The sequence below is a fragment of the Trifolium pratense genome, linkage group LG3, assembly GCF_020283565.1.
Source record: "Trifolium pratense cultivar HEN17-A07 linkage group LG3, ARS_RC_1.1, whole genome shotgun sequence".
In the NCBI taxonomy this organism is placed as follows: Eukaryota; Viridiplantae; Streptophyta; class Magnoliopsida; order Fabales; family Fabaceae; genus Trifolium; species Trifolium pratense.
Window position 1 is genome coordinate 10,536,682 of NC_060061.1, and position 18,215 is coordinate 10,554,896.

Sequence of the window (18,215 nt, forward strand, 5' to 3'; positions counted from 1 at the left end):
TTTGGGGCTAGAAGTTTTTGCTAAGGATTTTTCGTATCCTTTACCATTTCTTTTTATTCAAAAATAAAATAAAAATAGTACATGTGTACAAATTTTTATTTTTATAATAAGTGTATTTTGTTTTTTATAGAATACGAATGAAAAATAGATGTATTATTTTCTTTTAAAAAAATGTCATGATTTTCTTTTGGATTTAAATTATATATACTAAGTCTCAGTGAGCTCAGCTCAATTGGTAGAGATATCGTACTATATGTGCAGGAGTCGGGGTTCGAACCCCGGATATTCCACTTATATTCACCTTTAAGGTGAATTTTCAAGCCACTAGGCTACTTGACAATATATATATATATATATATATAGGGGGCTGCTAACTTAGACCCAGTTGGGTCTAAGTTAGCAAGGTGCACCTTTTCAGTTGGACCAAAATACCCATTTTTTTTAATTAATTAACCAAATTACTATCAATGGACGCGGATCCAGTGTCGCGCGCGTACCGCAGTACCATGGTTACAGGCCGTTGATTTCCATCAGACAGCCAAGATCTGATCTCATCAAGACTGTCTGATCAATCAGACAGCCTCTGTCATCCGAATCCATCAGATTCCAGCGCGTGCACCACACTGGATTACACCCTGGAGAGAGAAGAATCTACTTTTTAAAAGCAGGACACGTGTCGCTGTCTGATTGGCTGGGCGTGATTTTTTTCCATTTAATACTTTGAACTCAATTATTTCGTTGTAAATTAATTTTTTATTTATTTTTTTTTATACCAAAATTCATAATTTTTTTTTCTCTACAAATAGAGACTTGGTTCGTTTGATTTGGACACAGAAAAAAAAACTCAATTTTTCACTACCTTAATCTCATTTTTCACTACCTTACATCAACTCACTGAAACCATTCTACCAGCAAAATGGTTTCAGATTACAACTCTCTGAAACCATTGTACCAGATAAATGGTTTCAGAAGCAAACACAATTAAGAAATTACTCACTGAAACCATTCTACCAGTAAAATGGTTTCAGAATACAACTATGTGCAACCATTCTACAAGCTAAATGGTTTCAGAAGCAAATAACTAATAATCAACTTACTGAAACCATTCTACCAGCAAAATGGTTTCAGATTACAACTCTCTGAAACCATTGTACCAGATAAATGGTTTCAGAATCAAACACAATTAATAAATTACTCATTGAAACCATTCTACCAGTAAAATGGTTTCAGAATACAACTATGTGCAACCATTCTACCAGTAAAATGGTTTCAGAAGCAAACATTAGTTTTTAATTACCGTTTTATCTCATTTAATTAACTAAAAATAGTTTCAGGTCTCCAAAAATTTCATAACATATACCAAAAGTTCCAGAATATTATCTACTATTTTCCTGGTATAATGGTTTCAGTGAGTGGGTTGAGTGGTGCGTGTTAAATTACAACACACAAGTAACGTATTTAGTAGACAAAAAATGAGATTAAGGTAGTGAAAAATTGCGTTTTTTTTTTCGGTGTCCAAATCAAACGAACCAAGTCTCTATTTGTAGACAAAAAAAAATTATGAATTTTGGTATAAAAATAAAAAAATAAAAAATTAATTTACAACGAAATAATTGAGTTCAAAGTATTAAATGAACAAAAATCACGCCCAGCCAACCATTGTGTGACACGTGTCTTACTTTTAAAAAGCAAATTTTTCTCTCTCCACGTTGTAATCCAGTGTGGCGCAAGCGCTGGAATCTGATGGATCAGGATGATCTGGGCTGTCTGATTGATCAGACAGTCTTGATGAGATCAGATCTTGGCTGTCTGATGGAAATCAACGGTCTGTAACCATGGTCCTTCGGTACGCGCGCGACACTGGATCTGCGTCTACTAATGGGTATTTTGGTTAATTAATTAAAAAGAATGGGTATTTTGGTCCAATTGAAAAGGTGCACCTTGCTAACTTAGACCTAACTAGGGTCTAAGTTAGAAAACCCCATATATATATAACTTAGACCCTAGTTAGGTCTAAGTTAGCAAGGTGCACCTTTTCAATTGGACCAAAATACCCATTCTTTTTAATTAATTAACCAAAATACCCATTAGTAGATGCAGATCCAGTGTCGCGCGCGTATCGAAGGACCTTGGTTACAGACCGTTGATTTCCATCAGACAGCCAAGATCTGATCTCATCAAGACTGTCTGATCAATCAGACAGCCCAGATCATCCTGATCCATCAGATTCCAGCGCCTGCGCCACACTGGATTACAACGTGGAGAGAGAAAAATTTGCTTTTTAAAAGTAGGACACGTGTCACACAATGGTTGGCTGGGCGTGATTTTTGTTCATTTAATACTTTGAACTCAATTATTTCGTTGTAAATTAATTTTTTATTTTTTTATTTTTATACCAAAATTCATAATTTTTTTTTGTCTACAAATAGATACTTGGTTCGTTTGATTTGGACACCGAAAAAAAAAACGCAATTTTTCACTACCTTAATCTCATTTTTTGTCTACTAAATACGTTACTTGTGTGTTGTAATTTAACACGCACCACTCAACCAACTCACTGAAACCATTATACCAGGAAAATAGTAGATAATATTTTGGAACTTTTGGTATATTTTATGAAATTTTTGGAGACCTGAAACTATTTTTAGTTAATTAAATGAGATAAAACGGTAATTAAAAACTAATGTTTGCTTCTGAAACCATTTTACTGGTAGAATGGTTGCACATAGTTGTATTCTGAAACCATTTTACTGGTAGAATGGTTTCAATGAGTAATTTATTAATTGTGTTTGCTTCTGAAACCATTTATCTGGTACAATGGTTTCAGAGAGTTGTAATCTGAAACCATTTTGCTGGTAGAATGGTTTCAGTAAGTTGATTATTAGTTATTAGCTTCTGAAACCATTTAGCTTGTAGAATGGTTGCACATAGTTGTATTCTGAAACCATTTTACTGGTAGAATGGTTTCAGTGAGTAATTTATTAATTGTGTTTGCTTCTGAAACCATTTATCTGGTACAATGGTTTCAGAGAGTTGTAATCTGAAACCATTTTGCTGGTATAATGGTTTCAGTGAGTTGATGTAAGGTAGTGAAAAATGAGATTAAGGTAGTGAAAAATTGGGTTTTTTTTTCTGTGTCCAAATCAAACGAACCAAGTCTCTATTTGTAGAGAAAAAAAATTATGAATTTTGGTATAAAAAAAATAAATAAAAAATTAATTTACAACGAAATAATTGAGTTCAAAGTATTAAATGGAAAAAAATCACGCCCAGCCAATCAGACAGCAACACGTGTCCTGCTTTTAAAAAGTAGATTCTTCTCTCTCCAGGGTGTAATCCAGTGTGGTGCACGCGCTGGAATCTGATGGATTCGGATGATCTGGGCTGTCTGATTGATCAGACTGTCTTGATGAGATCAGATCTTGGCTGTCTGATGGAAATCAACGGCCTGTAACCATGGTACTGCGGTACGCGCGCGACACTGGATCCGCGTCCATTGATGGTAATTTGGTTAATTAATTAAAAAGAATGGGTATTTTGGTCCAACTGAAAAGGTGCACCTTGCTAACTTAGATCCAACTGGGTCTAAGTTAGCAGCCCCCTATATATATATACTCACAGTGTAATATTTGCTTACACATATACTCAATCAAATCACGTCATGTAATTTTTTGTTTAGATATTTTAGGAACCAACTTACAAAGGGTTAGCGACGCAGCTTATTGCTCGTTTACCTTATCCTACGAATATATAATATTAACCAACTTATAAAAGTGGCACTATAGTCTGGTTTAATTGAATGCATGTGTAAAAAAGTTTTACATCAGTATATAACAATTAATTTTTTTGTCGAAATTCAGAAAGAAGGAAACTATTAAATAATTGACTCTAACACCATCTAAATAAAAGCAAATAATAGTAAAACCACTATCACACCAAATTCGTTAACACATCACATAAGAATTTACTTCTGTATATGAATTGCAATCCTTAGCCTCTTATCCAACTCTAAAAATCTTCTAATGTTCAAAAACATTCAAAAATCTTAATCACTACTTGAGAATTAAAGTGGAACTCCACCTTAAAAATACCCCAAAATCGAACGAACTTCAAACCACAGATTTACTCGCCACTATCTCCCCTTATCACCCCATACAAAGTAATTATGTACTACCTCCGTTCCGTATTATAAACAAAAACAATTACTTTTTCATATCCTAAATTATAAGCAAAAAAAAAAATTAACTTTTATTATTTTTAAGATTTACTTTTCCTTATTCCCATAAAATTAAATGCAAATTTAATTTAATTTAATTTAATTTACTCTCTCTCTTCTTCTTCCAATAATCAATAACCAATAAAAATTCTTTTTACAACTTCATATGAAAATTATTTCAAGGAAAACACAAAAAATCATATTTCAAATTATCTATTTCATTTTTCTTAATAAGTGTAAAAAAAAAATTCTTATATTATAGAACGGAGGAAGTACAATGATAATATCCAAATTTTAACTATATGTACCACACAAGTAATGCATCGTTGTATTCTCTCTTTCTTTCTTTTTTTATTTTTTTTTTGAAGATAAGGTTTTTTTTTAAACTACCCCTTCATAATGTGGGAATATTTATCCATCAACTAATAATAAGAACAAGTCATACAAATTAGTTATGGATACAACATATAAATCTACTTATGTGATTTATTCTCATTGAATGATGAATAAGTACCCCAAATTATGAAGGAGTGAAGTAGACCTACCTCGTGAAGGAAAAAAAAACCATATTATACTATGTTTACCAACGAATATATTTAAGAATTATATTATTCTTTCTTTCTATTCTCGTTGCCCATTGGCCCAACAAATATATTATAGAATTGGGCCTAAATTTGAAAATGAGGCCTAATTGATTTATTTTATACTCCTCCGTCTTTTAAATATAGGAATTCTTATTTTTATTTTTTTAGAAAGAAAATATAGGAACTCTTATAAAAATATGAGTATTAAAAAAAATTGTTGGAGCAGGAGGTCCAGGGTTCAAGTCATGGCAAAGTAAAAGAAAAACTAACATAACATTGTAATACTAACAACTAACATTGCTTATAAAAAAAACAAAATTTGTTGCGGTAATAATTTTGTTTAACTTATATGGGACTATTACTAATTTGGCTTTTATATTTAATGTTTTTTTTTATATTGCAATGCAAATTAGCGGTATTAATTATTGATAGATGTATTTGAAAAATAATAAAAATTACATCTAAAATTTTGTAGATGGTCTTATATTTAGGGACAAACCTTTTTGTAAAATATTCCTATAATTAGAGAGAAAGGGAGTATAAGGGTGTTTCTTTTCCCACCCCCGACTTTCTGTCCTGCCTTCTAAAATTCCAAAAATACCTCCTCCCAACATAACCAACGAGCGTTAAATGAGTGCAAAATCTGAAGGAAAAAAAAACATAATTCGTTACTTAAGTAGCAAATAATGTTCGCACTTTAACTCTCAAACCTTATAAAAATATTTTCATAGTGATGAAGAAAGGGTGAGGGGACAAAATATAGATTTTATAAGATTCGCTACTTAAAGTGCGAACTCAGTTCGCTACTTAATTAGCGAACTATTTTTTTATATTTTACGCCCCCTGAGTTTACTACTTGAGTACACTACTAGAAAAATCTTAAATACCGACGGGCAAAATCTGTCTCTAAAATGCAAATATTCTGTCACTAAACATGTTAGAGACAGAATTAGAGACGGATTTGATTCTGTCTTTGATTTCCTCGTCTCTAAACTATCAGAGACGGATTTTATATTCTGTCTCTGATTGGAGACGGAATTTATCCGTCACTACCAAATAAAAATCTGTCTCTAAACATTGAATTCAAAACACAATAATCCGTCTCTATTGGAGACAGAATTATCCGTCTCTATATTTAAATAATTATGTCTCTAAAATTCGGTCTCTAAACATAGAATTCCGTCTCCATAGAGACAACACATTTTCCGTGTCTAATAATTATTATTTTTTGTCTGTTTAGTAATTATAAATGCTTATACAATTTTTTAAATATTAATTTTTATTTACTCTATGTAATTCATATAATTCTAGAATGTGAGAATATTAAAAAAATAAATCGACACCAAATTTGCAAATTAACATAAAAATGTATGTCATTCTTACAAAGTATCAAATGCGCTACTACGGCACTACATAATAATATCAGACTTAAAGTTGTCCAACACAAAAAAATACATATAATTGATTTAACGAAAATACATAACGGAAAATAACTAAAACTAAACTTCACTGGATTTCAAAGATTCTTTGATAGTGGCTGCTTGAGATCCTAATCCAAATATGTTTCCCTTCTTGTTAATGCCTCCAACCACTTCATGTATATACTATCATCATCAGATTGTTGGCTATGTTGTCTGCTATCCTCACCTCTTTGAGAGTTTCTCTCAAACAATTTAGTTTATGCATATCAATCTCCTCTCATCATGTAGAGAAGCAACTCTTAGCTCTTCCTCTAGCTCTACCAAAGTTTATGTAACTCTCTGAAACCAATTCAAAATCAAATATTAGCAATTAGCATAATATGTGCATGAATTAACTACATCAATTGTTGTCAAATTATATAAGTGTAGGAACTAACTAACATTATGTGAATTAAAAATATAGAATTTGAAAGAAGCTGACAAGTTTTAATGGCATACCTTTTAAGTTGGTCTGGAACAAATTTTCCTTCCTGTATCCTTCACTTGGTCATGGAACTCTTTGGGAAGTCTAGAGTATAAATTTGAAAAGGTGTTTAGGTTTATTAAAATAATATAATCAAATGATAGGATACTTACCAAATGACATGATGTGGAGGTTAGAATCAAATCATTGTCTAATATCGATCAATTAGATGTTAGGCGCTTGTGGTATAAAACCCGTTTTGGGATACTAATTATTGACCAGAAAGAAGCACAGATAATTAAATATCGGAACATGACAATATTCAATATATATAGTTTTCTACATTTGCAATATTGGCATGCTAAATTTATTAGATGTTGGATATCAGTTCAAGAAATTGTGCATCACTCTAGTCCTCGAAAACTATAACATTCAGTTTCTTCACTGCAAACAGATACAAGGATCATTCCAAAGATTTTAAGCATGTGAAGCACCAATAAAAAAAAACTCATTATCTTGAGAATGAGAGATAAACGACACTTACAAGGTAAAACTAAAACTAAAATTGATTTCAGACTTCATAAAAATGAGCAAACAAAAACACACAAATTTGACACTCACATTTTCCACAAAGTTAAAGTAGTCATAGACACAAACAAACAAATTCCACTAGTCTTACATGTACAAGGTTCACCAGAAGCAGAGTTACTGGCCATACCTGCTCTGTTGCTTCACTCTTCCACACACTCACTTTGCATAAATCCTTCAAATAATCTGTCAAAAGAGGAACATCATTTACAATAGGAAAAAGAAAAACGAACCAATAATTAAAGAAAAGATAAAAAGGGATATCTACACATGCAGCTTCAAAACAAAACTTAGAAACAATAAGCATAATAGTTTATTTATGGAAGTCACAATAGTAAAAACCCAACATGAGAAAAATAGAATCTCTAGAACATGAAAGGAACACAACTTATCAAAGTTCCTATTAAGAGAGTGAAGGCAATGCCACAAAACATAAGGTATCAAGCATAAGATCAAAACATGATATATATCAGTGCTAAAGGATACATGTCATATACTAGCATATATTAGCATTCAAATTGATAACAATCCTAAATGAAAATTAATCTAATCAGATCCCTTCACTCATAGTTCAATCTTATTAATTCCAATACATATAATAACTAGACAGCCTAATGCAACTTCAGTATGACATCAGTTAAAGTTAACAAAGGTATGCTGTATCAAATAATACTAAAAAAGACAACAGAGACAATCATTATAGTGTTTATTTATGTTTGTCAGTTATGAACAGTGGAGGTGGCTTTATCTAATTTATAGTACAGAGAACTCTGGAACATTAAATCAGGTTCAAACTCATAGTCAATAATATATAGGTCACTTTGTTGGTGATCAGGTGGCATTGAGTTCCTTTACCAGAAGCAGGAGCAATGGAAATCATAACATGCAGTGGATCTTCCGTCTACGCCATTTCCAGATTTGGCAAGTCCATATTGTTGTCTCAAGCTCCCTAAATTGTCTAGAGCTCTTTCAAACAAGCAGAATATCTCATCCTTCACAGCTAATGATCTGCAATGCATTGACCACTCAAACATTAATTTAGACAAACAAGGTAGATACATGATAATAAAATCAATAACAAAATTAGAATCATTGCAATCTAGTACCGGTCTAGCTAACATGTCACATAGACACTACAATCAACCACCTCAGATAAGAGAGCCTTCAACTTCTGAAGTTATTTGTATGATTGCCGAGAGATATCATAAGGTATCATGAGACAAGCAAAGTAAAACGGAAAATCATAAGGTATCATGAGAGATCAAAAAATATTATCAAATATTATCGGTGGAAAATGAATTAACGAAACTTGATCAAAACAATGTTGCTCATCAAGGCATATGGTTATCATATGTCAAAACCAATCCAATAATCAATAAACCATCTTCCCACATTCCAAATTTAATTCACCTAGATTTTCATATCAAAACGCTTTTTTTTTTCAATCAAAACAAGGTTGAAACTTCACTAACCTGTATCCCAATTTCAGCAACACACCCGAAACCAACTATTTATTAACAATTATTCAGTACAGCAGAGTATAGTACACGGACACTGAATAATTTTTAAACAAGCAGAGTAAGCAAACAACATGAAGAACAGTAAGAATCATAATGTAAAACCAAAAAATCCCTAAACTTTTGATAGATAGCTAGTGATCTAAGAATATTAAATCCAAAAACAAAATCTACAGATTTTGAGAAATACCAAATGAAAATCGTAGAAATATAAAGGAAGATGAGTCGAGGAAGAAGAAAACCATTGTTGTCGTTCGAAATCTGACCCTAACGCCCAAAACATCTTCAAATATGTGTTCTACCGAACTTTCTATTCTCCTCTTAGCTTACGCGGCATCAATTCTTGCATTCCTGGATGTTTTAGGGTATAAGAGATTAAGAGGAAAGGGCCTACTAATAGAAAAACTGTAAACTCAGAAAACCTAGATCTATTGTTTAACGAGAAAAGAGAGAAAACCTGAACCATCAGCGTTGTCATGGTCCCATCGCGTAATCAGTTGTATTTGCCGTTAATGTTCCAATCAAGCTTCGACAAAGCAGTGGATTGATCGGATCTTGAAAGGAGAGGTATATACTTCAGGTTCGAAGAGAGATTGGGAAAGGTTTTTTTTTTTTTAATAATTTTGGGAAAGAATGATCTGAGAGCAAAAGGTTTAGTTTAAGAGTAACTGCAAAAGAAAGAAGAAAAAATTGAAAGCAAAGAGGGGGAAAAGTAAAGTGAAAAGCGGGGAAACCAAAATTTGGAGAGCGCTTGGTGAATTTGTTTTTAGTTTTTACTCCGTATTTGTAGAGATTAGAGAGAATTTGTTTTAGATTTTTTTAAGAAAATAATTATTTATTTTTTAAAAAAAGTTATTTTATTATTTTGATAGTGTTTGTAATAGATTTTTAAAGTCTTATTTTTAATTTTAAAATAAAAATTTAATATTAATAGTTTTTTAGAATATATTTTTTTTTAAATAAGGAACTTAGGTGCTTCACATTTAAAAATAAAAAATAAAAATTTATGATAGTAAACGAACGGAAATTATCTTTAGAATTTTATAAAAAATTTTAAAACAAAATTATTATTTTTAAAGCTTAAAGTACAAATGCACTCTAAAACAACCCCCTGAAATTTAATAAAAGAATTCGAGAGTTTCTCTTTTATTCCCCTCAATTTTCAAGGTTTTGTAAACCCTCCACTAAAAATGCCTCCCAAAATATTGTAGAAATCTAAGAGATGGGTGAGAAAGAAAACATCAAAAAACTTAAGAGAAGAGCATTACCTCTGAATTGTGATCGAAGGTGGTGAGAATCGTGACTGGCGGTGGTGATAACGTGTGATAGAAAATGAAATCGTGACTAGTTAGCAGATTGAGTTTGAACGACAGAGTTAGATCAGCGGAAAAAGAAAAGGGACTGAGTTAATGAGTTTGTGAGCGTTAAGTCATCGTGAAGAGAAAGGGGAAATTGTGACTCAGGAAAATGTGTTTTATAACATTAAAAAAGTCTAATTATAAAAAAAATAAAATAAATCATTTTGTTTAAAATTTTGAGCGGGCAATAAAAAAACTGGCGTGAAATTTATGGCGGGATGAATTTTCAATGTTATTTCGTTTAGAGACGGATTCTAGAGACAGATTAATTCAGAGACGAATAAATTCTGTCTCTGACAAATGTTTGACTATTTCAATATCAAGTTGACTAATTAGAGACGGATATAGAGACGAAAACTATTAGACACGGAAAAAATCTGTCTCTAATTTTCGTCTCCAACTATTGTTTTCAATTATAATTATAAAAATAATAAATTAGAGACGGATTTAGAGACAAAACTTTGTTGAGACAGAAATTTCTGTCTCTAAAATCCGTGACTAATACATATATTTTAATTTTGGTCTCTAACAGCTTTTTTCCGTCTCTAATTTCGTCTCTATTAGAGAAGAAACAAATTCTGTCTCTAAATTCCGTTGGTATTTAAGATTTTTCTAGTAGTGGTAGCTAATTGTGTTTTTTCATATTTTAGCACTCGTTAGTTATCTTGTGATGGGATATTAGAATTTCGGGAGTGCGAAAAAAAAAAAGACCTTTATATAAAGAGTTTATTTTTAGGCCGTGATTATTTTTCAAAACCGCTTTCAATAGGATTAAGATTAATATATTGTTTGACGGATTTTTTTTTACAAATTTACTCAGACACAAGAAAAAAACATGAATTGGTAAATCCGTAGTTTCACTCTTGATATTTTATGGAGATTAGGTAAAATTTGAGAAAAATAACTTGTTTTATTTAACAATACACCTAAATATATAGTAACAGTTTTTCAAAATATTAAAAAAAATATATCTTTATTCGAAAATTCATAAAAAGTGGTTTCTTCGAGCATTTTGAAGGAAGAAAAGAATTGGAATATTAAACGATTGAAAGAGTCAAATAGAAGACAAACAAAGCGACCATGCGTTTCCGGTTCCTGTGGTGCATATAATTTTATTTTATTTTATATAACACTTATAAAAACAGGTGAATATAAATAATAAATTTGGACCTCCTAAAATCTTAAAACCTAGGCGGTTGCACCCCACTTGTACGTAGTCCTATAATCCTATTGAAATATGAAAATTGTAAACAAGCTCATCCTAATCAAGTAAGTATTGCCAAGCCAACAATCGGTGTATTATGTAACTTTAACTTTTTTCCTTTTTTTTTTTTTTGGAAATGCAATCGTGTAATTAGGGTGTTGTATTTGCATATTATTATTGACATGGATAATAATAAATGAATTCTAAGAAAGTGAGAGTTTTGTGTTGATTTCTTTGGTTTCTCTAAAACCATGATCACTCTTGCCATCATTGTTGCTATTTGTTTGACTTAAACTCAGTTGCAAATCAGGTACCCATTTTTTCTCTTTCTCCAATGTTTCTTCATTCAACTGCATGCATCGAGAAAAGATGTATGAGTGTTTAAGAAAGGAATAAAAGAAAGAACATATACATATTTTCTTCAACTACCTACTAAAAAAACTTAAATTAGCAAGAAAAATTTAGAGCGCGTAAAAATTTGAAAGAAATTTCGTTTTTTCTACCACTAATTTTGTTGTAAATTTTTTTTTTTGGGTTTTCTAACCCTCTAGTTTCTAGGGAAGGGGGTGGTAATTCAGATTTCGGCCGCTAGGTAAGTGAAGTCTGACCAAGAATTTTTGTCGCAAATTTTAGATTTTATAGTAGTATATAGTAAATGTTACCTTAATCCGAAATGGGGGATCAAATTGAAGCTTTGAACTATTGAAAGAATTGTGGTGCTCATTGATGTTTGATAGATGATCCCTGAATCTTGTATTGTTTCCAAAGTTCACTTCAGCTGGTCTAAGTGATGTTGTAGTGGGGCCAAAAGTAGAAACAATATTGGCATGTAAATTTTTCTTCAAATATTGATGATTGTTCATGATATCTAATGGAGGCCATCTTTTCTCTTCAAGAAATTGGCTTGGTCTCATTGGAGCAAGTGTGGTATTGGCCGTCGTATCCATTAGTTGAAGCTGTTGGTTCGAAGCTACCGATGATCTTCCTTGTAGCATATGTAAGGCTGTTGAGGAGGAGACAACTTCATTGCTCCCAAAGCTTGGTCTCAAAGGTTGATGGTTTAAGTACCATTGATTGTGCCTAGGGAAAGTTAGAAAAATGATTTTTTTGTTGAATTTTCTTGCAATAAAATGGTAGAAAAATATATATATTAAAATGTATGCATGGTTGCTTACCTTAAATTGATGGGTTTTGAATGTGATAAGGATGAGGGATGAAGGAGACTGTGGAAATTATAACTGTTTTGGTTGTAATTTGTTTCTAGAACAATTCCACCATTTGCCATCTTGAAATGTTGATGAGGAACCATGGAATATTGATGGGCTACATGAGAAATGGAACCTAGTTCATGTGTTGATCTTTGTGTTGGACTTAGCACTGCACAAAGTGTAAAGTGAATATATATGAATGAATTGTCATAATCAACACAATTGGCTAAAATAAAGTAACCCTAAGTCTCTAACCCTAATCTCTTGTAATATATCACTTTGCTTTTGAGCACACAATAAATAATTATAGCGTCATTATGCTCATTACTAAACTTGTTGAAGAGATAAAATAGACTAAGGATATATCTTTCTAATCAGAGGTTGAATCGATCATCAAAAGAAGAATTACACAAAAAATTAGGATTAATTTCGGAAAAATAAAACTTCCATAAAAAAGCAAATGAAAGACTTTCAGAAAAATTCTCGTAAACTCGAGAATGAGATTTTCATTATGTACACATGTCAAATCACGTATTTTCCATTTATATTACTATCAAACAAGATATAAAGAGATATGAGGATAGTAGATGAAAAGAGGCTTATTTTGGAAAATAAATGAGCTTTCTTGAAAATGGCTAATTTGGTCATTGTCTTTATTGCAAAGGGTGTATACTAGCATGTCAACTGTTTGTTTAGGTGATGTTGCTTAAAGTTGGATGGTGGTTTCTCCCTGTGTTTGTGTAATGTGTTAAAGTACATCTAACAAAGATTTAGGGCAGTCCTCTCTCACCTTGTCCAACCTCGTCAAGTTTTTTGCTCCGGTACATCTGAAATAAAAATTACATACCATACAATGATTTATGAAATTCATACATCAAAACCATCAAGAAAAAATATCAATTCAAAGATAAAGAGTTCTATTTTTTTTATTAATTAATTTAAGTACATATTATTTGAATATATAAAATAATTTATATAACTTATTATAGAGAATTTCAAAATTCAAATTAAAAAAAAAAAAAAAAAAAACCTACAAACATTATCCTCCGGAGGACACGGATCACATACAGATAAATTAATATATATACATGTTTCTTAATTATTTCCCCCAATTTATTTTAGTTTAATATTTTATGTGAAAGAAAAAATATCAATGGCTATAAGATTGTAGTTGTATAGTTTTGTTTTTTTCCTTTTAAGAAACATATATATCTACCTCAAATTTTGTCTTATATACCTGCAAGTGACTCTTAACATGAGCAATGCTTAGTCCTCTCACATTCATTAGCTGAAGCACCAATTTGGGTGTTGCTCCTGCATGCACCAACATTAATAATTAACACAAATTTCAACTTAATTCAACCAAAACAAATTCACAAATATATATTAGGGCATATATAGGTTTTGCATTTAAGAAATATACAACTACTATATATTATGCTATAGATGTTAGGTTTCTGATTGTGTGTACTTCTGATACGCATTTTATACTCTCGACTTTCCTTGTCCATTTTGTATTATATTTACCGTTAAATAATGCTATTTATTAATATAACAAACGAAAAAAAAGTACCAAAGAAGATTCAGAACAAAAAAGAGGTACCAGAAGTACACTCCACCAGAACGGCAGAACCCTTTATATTATGCTATATACTTACTCTCTTGGCCTCCAAGCCTTTCAACAGCATGAACAAAGGAATGATGAAGATCAGGAGTCCATCTAAGTCTAGGCATCTTTGATCTAACATATTGTCTTACACCATTTCTTCTTTCATTTGATCCACTACTTCTTTTTGTTGAACTTGAAGTACCTTCATCATTATCATTATCATCCTTTGTTTTCTCATCATCATCATCATCTTCATCATCACCATTGTCTTCATTCTCACATGCCTCATCAATATCATTCTCCTCATTGTTAATAATACCTTGATCACTACAAGCTTCTTCATTCAAATCAAATGATACTGAACACTTATGTGAAGAATCCATTGAAGAATCCTCACCATGTTCCTCACTCTTCTCATATCCATCTGACATATTCATATACTATAATACTACTTCTTGTTACTCTCTTCAACTTCAATTATATATTATTGTTGTAAATTATATTTTTCACCTCTGAAACAAATTGAAAAATGTACAGAAAGTTGTTAAAATAAGATAAGAATTAAGTGATTAGAGAAGGCTTTAGTGTAGCATATCTACAAAACAATTACTAAGCTTTAAAACTTTTAAAAATATAGGTACTGAAAATGCTAGAATATGGCATGGTAATAAAGGAACTGTGTGATAGTAAAAAAGTTGACAGTAACAAATGAATAAAAGTAACAGTTAGAATTAATTAATGAGAGAGTAATTAAAGATTCATATAGTAGTGTATAGTACTAGTAGGTTAAAATAGACAAGAATTTTAATAAAAAGAATGTAACCAAACCAACATTTCTACTCTATATCTTGAATTAACCTGTCAATAAAATTACTGACAAATATGTCAGATTCAGATCTATCTACATATTTAAAGAATTTGAATTACCTAATGAAAAAAGTTACTGATCATCAATCAAAAAGGAGAAAGGAATTAACTGTAAGAAGAATGGAGGAAGATATGTAAAAGATATGCAAATAAAACCAGGGTGTTGTTATTAATTACTACAACATACTTTTTGAGTTCAGATAGTCATTTTTCTTGGAATTTTATCCATATTCAGGATTTTCATAGGATTTCTTTTGTGAGATAGGTTTATTGGAAAAGAACAAAATTAGTGACAGAATACATTGGTATCTTCAATCTTAATTATCATATGTCATAAAAAATGTATCATGTAAATGATGAAGTGAAAGGTTACATAAGCACACACATGAAATAATATTGAAAACACTAAATCATATCTTGCACAAAGCAGAAAGCACATCTTCTGAAGGAAATAATATTCAACAATGAAAAAATTTCTTTAGCAAAATTTTTAAAGTTAGGAATATAATTGATAATTAGGAAATCCTCACTACAAGAAAAACCTTATTTACCGGCGAAAAATATCCCTCAAGAAGTGTCTGATTCTGCCAAAAACATAGAATTTACTGGCGGAACAGGTTTGCCAGAAAATAGTATGCCAATAAATTTGTTGGCGGAAATTTCAGCCACAAAATTTGTCTATAAGTTGCAACCAAATTCCTCCAACTTATTGGTGGAATAATCCGTAAATGAGAAAAAAATTCAATAATGAAGGTTTTCTTGTAGTGCCTCAACAAGTTGTAGAAAAAATTAGAAATCTAAAGTTACATAAGATAACCAATAATCACTTTATAATCACAAGAAAAGAGTATCTATGATTATAATTAAGTAATCACAAAAAGGGATGGAGGAAAGGGAAGATCCCATGAAGATAGAGATGAGTGTTATATAATTAATTAATGACTTGCTCAATAAACAAGGAAAAAAAAGCTAAGAAACTAGATTAATACTTGGATATTGTATTTCTTGTTTCCCCTTAAATACTAAATTACTTACCATTCAAGATGATGAAGTGCTTCTATTATATCTCTTCCAAAGCTAGATATATATTGATCTCATATACATAACAGAAGAATTAATTAATTCTTGACAGAATTATTCTCTGATCATGATGCTAGCTTATGTTTTGAATGGATGAAGAAGAGTGAGAGGGGAATGTAAAGTACTTGATAGGTAGTTTTGGTTTGGAGTGTGTTTTTGGTATATCAAATAATCACTTGATGATGAGAAGAAGAAAATATTAGAGTCATCATATAAGTTTAATAAGATATGTATTATAGGAAGACTTTTATGGTTCCAAAGGAGAAAATAAAAAATAGAAAAATAAAAAGAAAATTGAATTAGAATGAACAATATTCGGACAGGCTATACTAGTTGTTGTGTTTAAATTGTAATAAAGCTACATAATGGATACAGATATGTTACTGTCCCCTTTTTTGTACTGTTGCAAATCATGTGACAACTCCTCCTACCCTCTCTTCCTCTCTAGATCTCTCTTTCTTACTCACTAATTGACAGTTGTAAAAATCTACCTTTGTCTCTGTCTCTTTTTTTCTTGCTCGTGATTTTCTTTATTATTATTTGACCTCTTTTTTATATATTGTCAAACAATATTTAGGGACTAAAATTAATATTTTGTTTGGGAAATAGTTTCTGGCTATAGTAAAATTGGACTGTCTTAGCTGTATAACTTTAACATAAAAATATTGGGACAGCAATTTGAATTTATAATGCTAGAGCTATAAAATAAATGGCTTTCATGGACATCGACATGGACAGACTCATTAGTCCATGTTTTAGTTGTGACTCAATCGTACAAAATTTATCTAAATGAGATTACTCTCTCTTATACAATGAGAATGTTTGGTCGTACGTGGTATGGCACCAACTGGTTGTGCTTGGTTAGTCCGGCGACCTAGGTTCGGAGAAAGGATTCCCTCGAGTGCATATTGCACCGGAGAGGGACAAGTGTAGATAATCACTTCCCTTAAAATTCTGTTTCTTAACTTTTTTTTTTCAATCTAAAGGCTAAGGTTGCATTGGATGGTTATGTCACGGTAGTGAATCGACTCTCCTAGGTTTGGAGGTGACCGTTCAAACAATGATGTGTAAATTTTGGCTAAAGTTTGAAAGAGTTTGATCACTTTTAATGTCATTCTGTTTATACTCGTCAAAATCTTTTTATTCGAAAGGTTACTTCATATGTTTTATGGTTTTTCGGTGGCGTCGGTTCGTCCTTTATTTTGCACATGTGAGCTCGACCTTCGAGTGTGGTATATTATTTTTAGATGGTTAGGGAGGGAATAATTGATGCTCCTTATTAATTATTAGATTTATTTGCGGTTTTTGGAGCCCTCGGGATGGAGTTAGGGTTAAACTATGGATGTGACTTTGGTCTTGCATTTAATTGTGTGATCCATTTGGAAGTTTTGAAATGAAACTATGGTTATTTTTGTACTTCTGCGAGCAAGTGGTGAAACTTGTTATATATGAGCTGTTAGTTGTTTGCGGTGTTCACCCGGACAAATTATGGGTGTTAAGAAGTTCTCCATCGGATGTGAGTTAGCCTGAACATGAGTTTATAAGTAAGAGGTAATCTTCACTTTACAAGCTAATTTTGTAGGGTTGAGTTAGACCCAACTTTCAATTCTAAAATGGTATCAGAGCCTCTCCAAGATTCGTTGGGTCACCCGCTATTGGATCATCCACCGTTTATATCCATGCACCAAGCTTAATAGTGTTGGCTATGAGAGTGTGTGTTAAGAAGTCCCCATCAGAAGTAAGAGACATTTCTCATCTTACAGGCCGGTCTTGCGAAATTGAGTTAGGTTCAACTCTCAATTCTAAGAATGGGTTCAAAATTTTGTTTCTTTATTTTCTTTTCATTTTCTAAACACAAAAAATACCATAATTTGTAGAAATAGTTTTGCATATGAGATTTGAATTGCAATCTTTACCATAAAATAATCAAACTTTTCACTCAACTAACAATACATTATGCTCATTTAATTAACAAAATTTTTATAACTATTTATCTGTTATTTTTCTATCTCTGCACTCTATGTTTCTCTCTGTTTATGTTGTCATCTCTTTTCTATGTATTGTCTCCCTTATTTTTCTCTTCTTTCTGCCTCACTTTTA

General features: G+C 31.4%; 1 protein-coding gene and 1 long non-coding RNA gene across 4 annotated transcripts; both read right to left on the reverse strand.

Annotated features, from left to right (window-relative positions):
* Positions 1-6,136: 6,136 nt before the first annotated feature.
* On the reverse strand, positions 6,137-9,416 carry LOC123914123. 3 transcript variants are annotated; one of them, XR_006811763.1, is made up of 7 exons: positions 9,247-9,416; positions 9,032-9,140; positions 8,379-8,443; positions 8,128-8,280; positions 7,403-7,458; positions 6,720-6,789; positions 6,137-6,560 (listed from the first exon to the last, which is right to left on the reverse strand). It is a non-coding gene; the product is annotated as an uncharacterized LOC123914123 (long non-coding RNA). The 3 variants fall into 3 exon arrangements; XR_006811761.1 differs by lacking the exon at positions 8,379-8,443 and having other exon boundaries at positions 9,247-9,411; XR_006811762.1 differs by lacking the exon at positions 8,379-8,443 and having other exon boundaries at positions 7,364-7,458; positions 9,247-9,411.
* Positions 9,417-11,248: 1,832 nt separating this feature from the next.
* On the reverse strand, positions 11,249-16,464 carry LOC123914124 (putative two-component response regulator ARR20). Its single transcript, XM_045965132.1, has 7 exons — positions 16,071-16,464; positions 14,218-14,680; positions 13,797-13,873; positions 13,350-13,386; positions 12,527-12,728; positions 12,014-12,431; positions 11,249-11,701 (listed from the first exon to the last, which is right to left on the reverse strand). The coding sequence occupies exons 2-7, from the start codon at positions 14,603-14,605 to the stop codon at positions 11,555-11,557; spliced, it is 1,269 nt and encodes a 422-aa protein (XP_045821088.1). The 5' UTR covers positions 14,606-14,680; positions 16,071-16,464; the 3' UTR covers positions 11,249-11,554.
* Between the last annotated feature and the right edge of the window lie 1,751 nt (positions 16,465-18,215).

Excerpts from the sequence above, each read along its gene's own strand:
- LOC123914124 (XM_045965132.1), bottom strand. The coding sequence starts at position 14,605 with ATGAATATGTCAGATGGATATGAGAAGAGTGAGGAACATGGTGAGGAT. Across the intron at positions 13,874-14,217 it reads AAGGCTTGGAGGCCAAGAGA|GAGCAACACCCAAATTGGTG; the intron begins GTAAGTATATAG and ends TGGTGCATGCAG. Across the intron at positions 13,387-13,796 it reads ATGTTAAGAGTCACTTGCAG|ATGTACCGGAGCAAAAAACT; the intron begins GTATATAAGACA and ends TTTTTATTTCAG.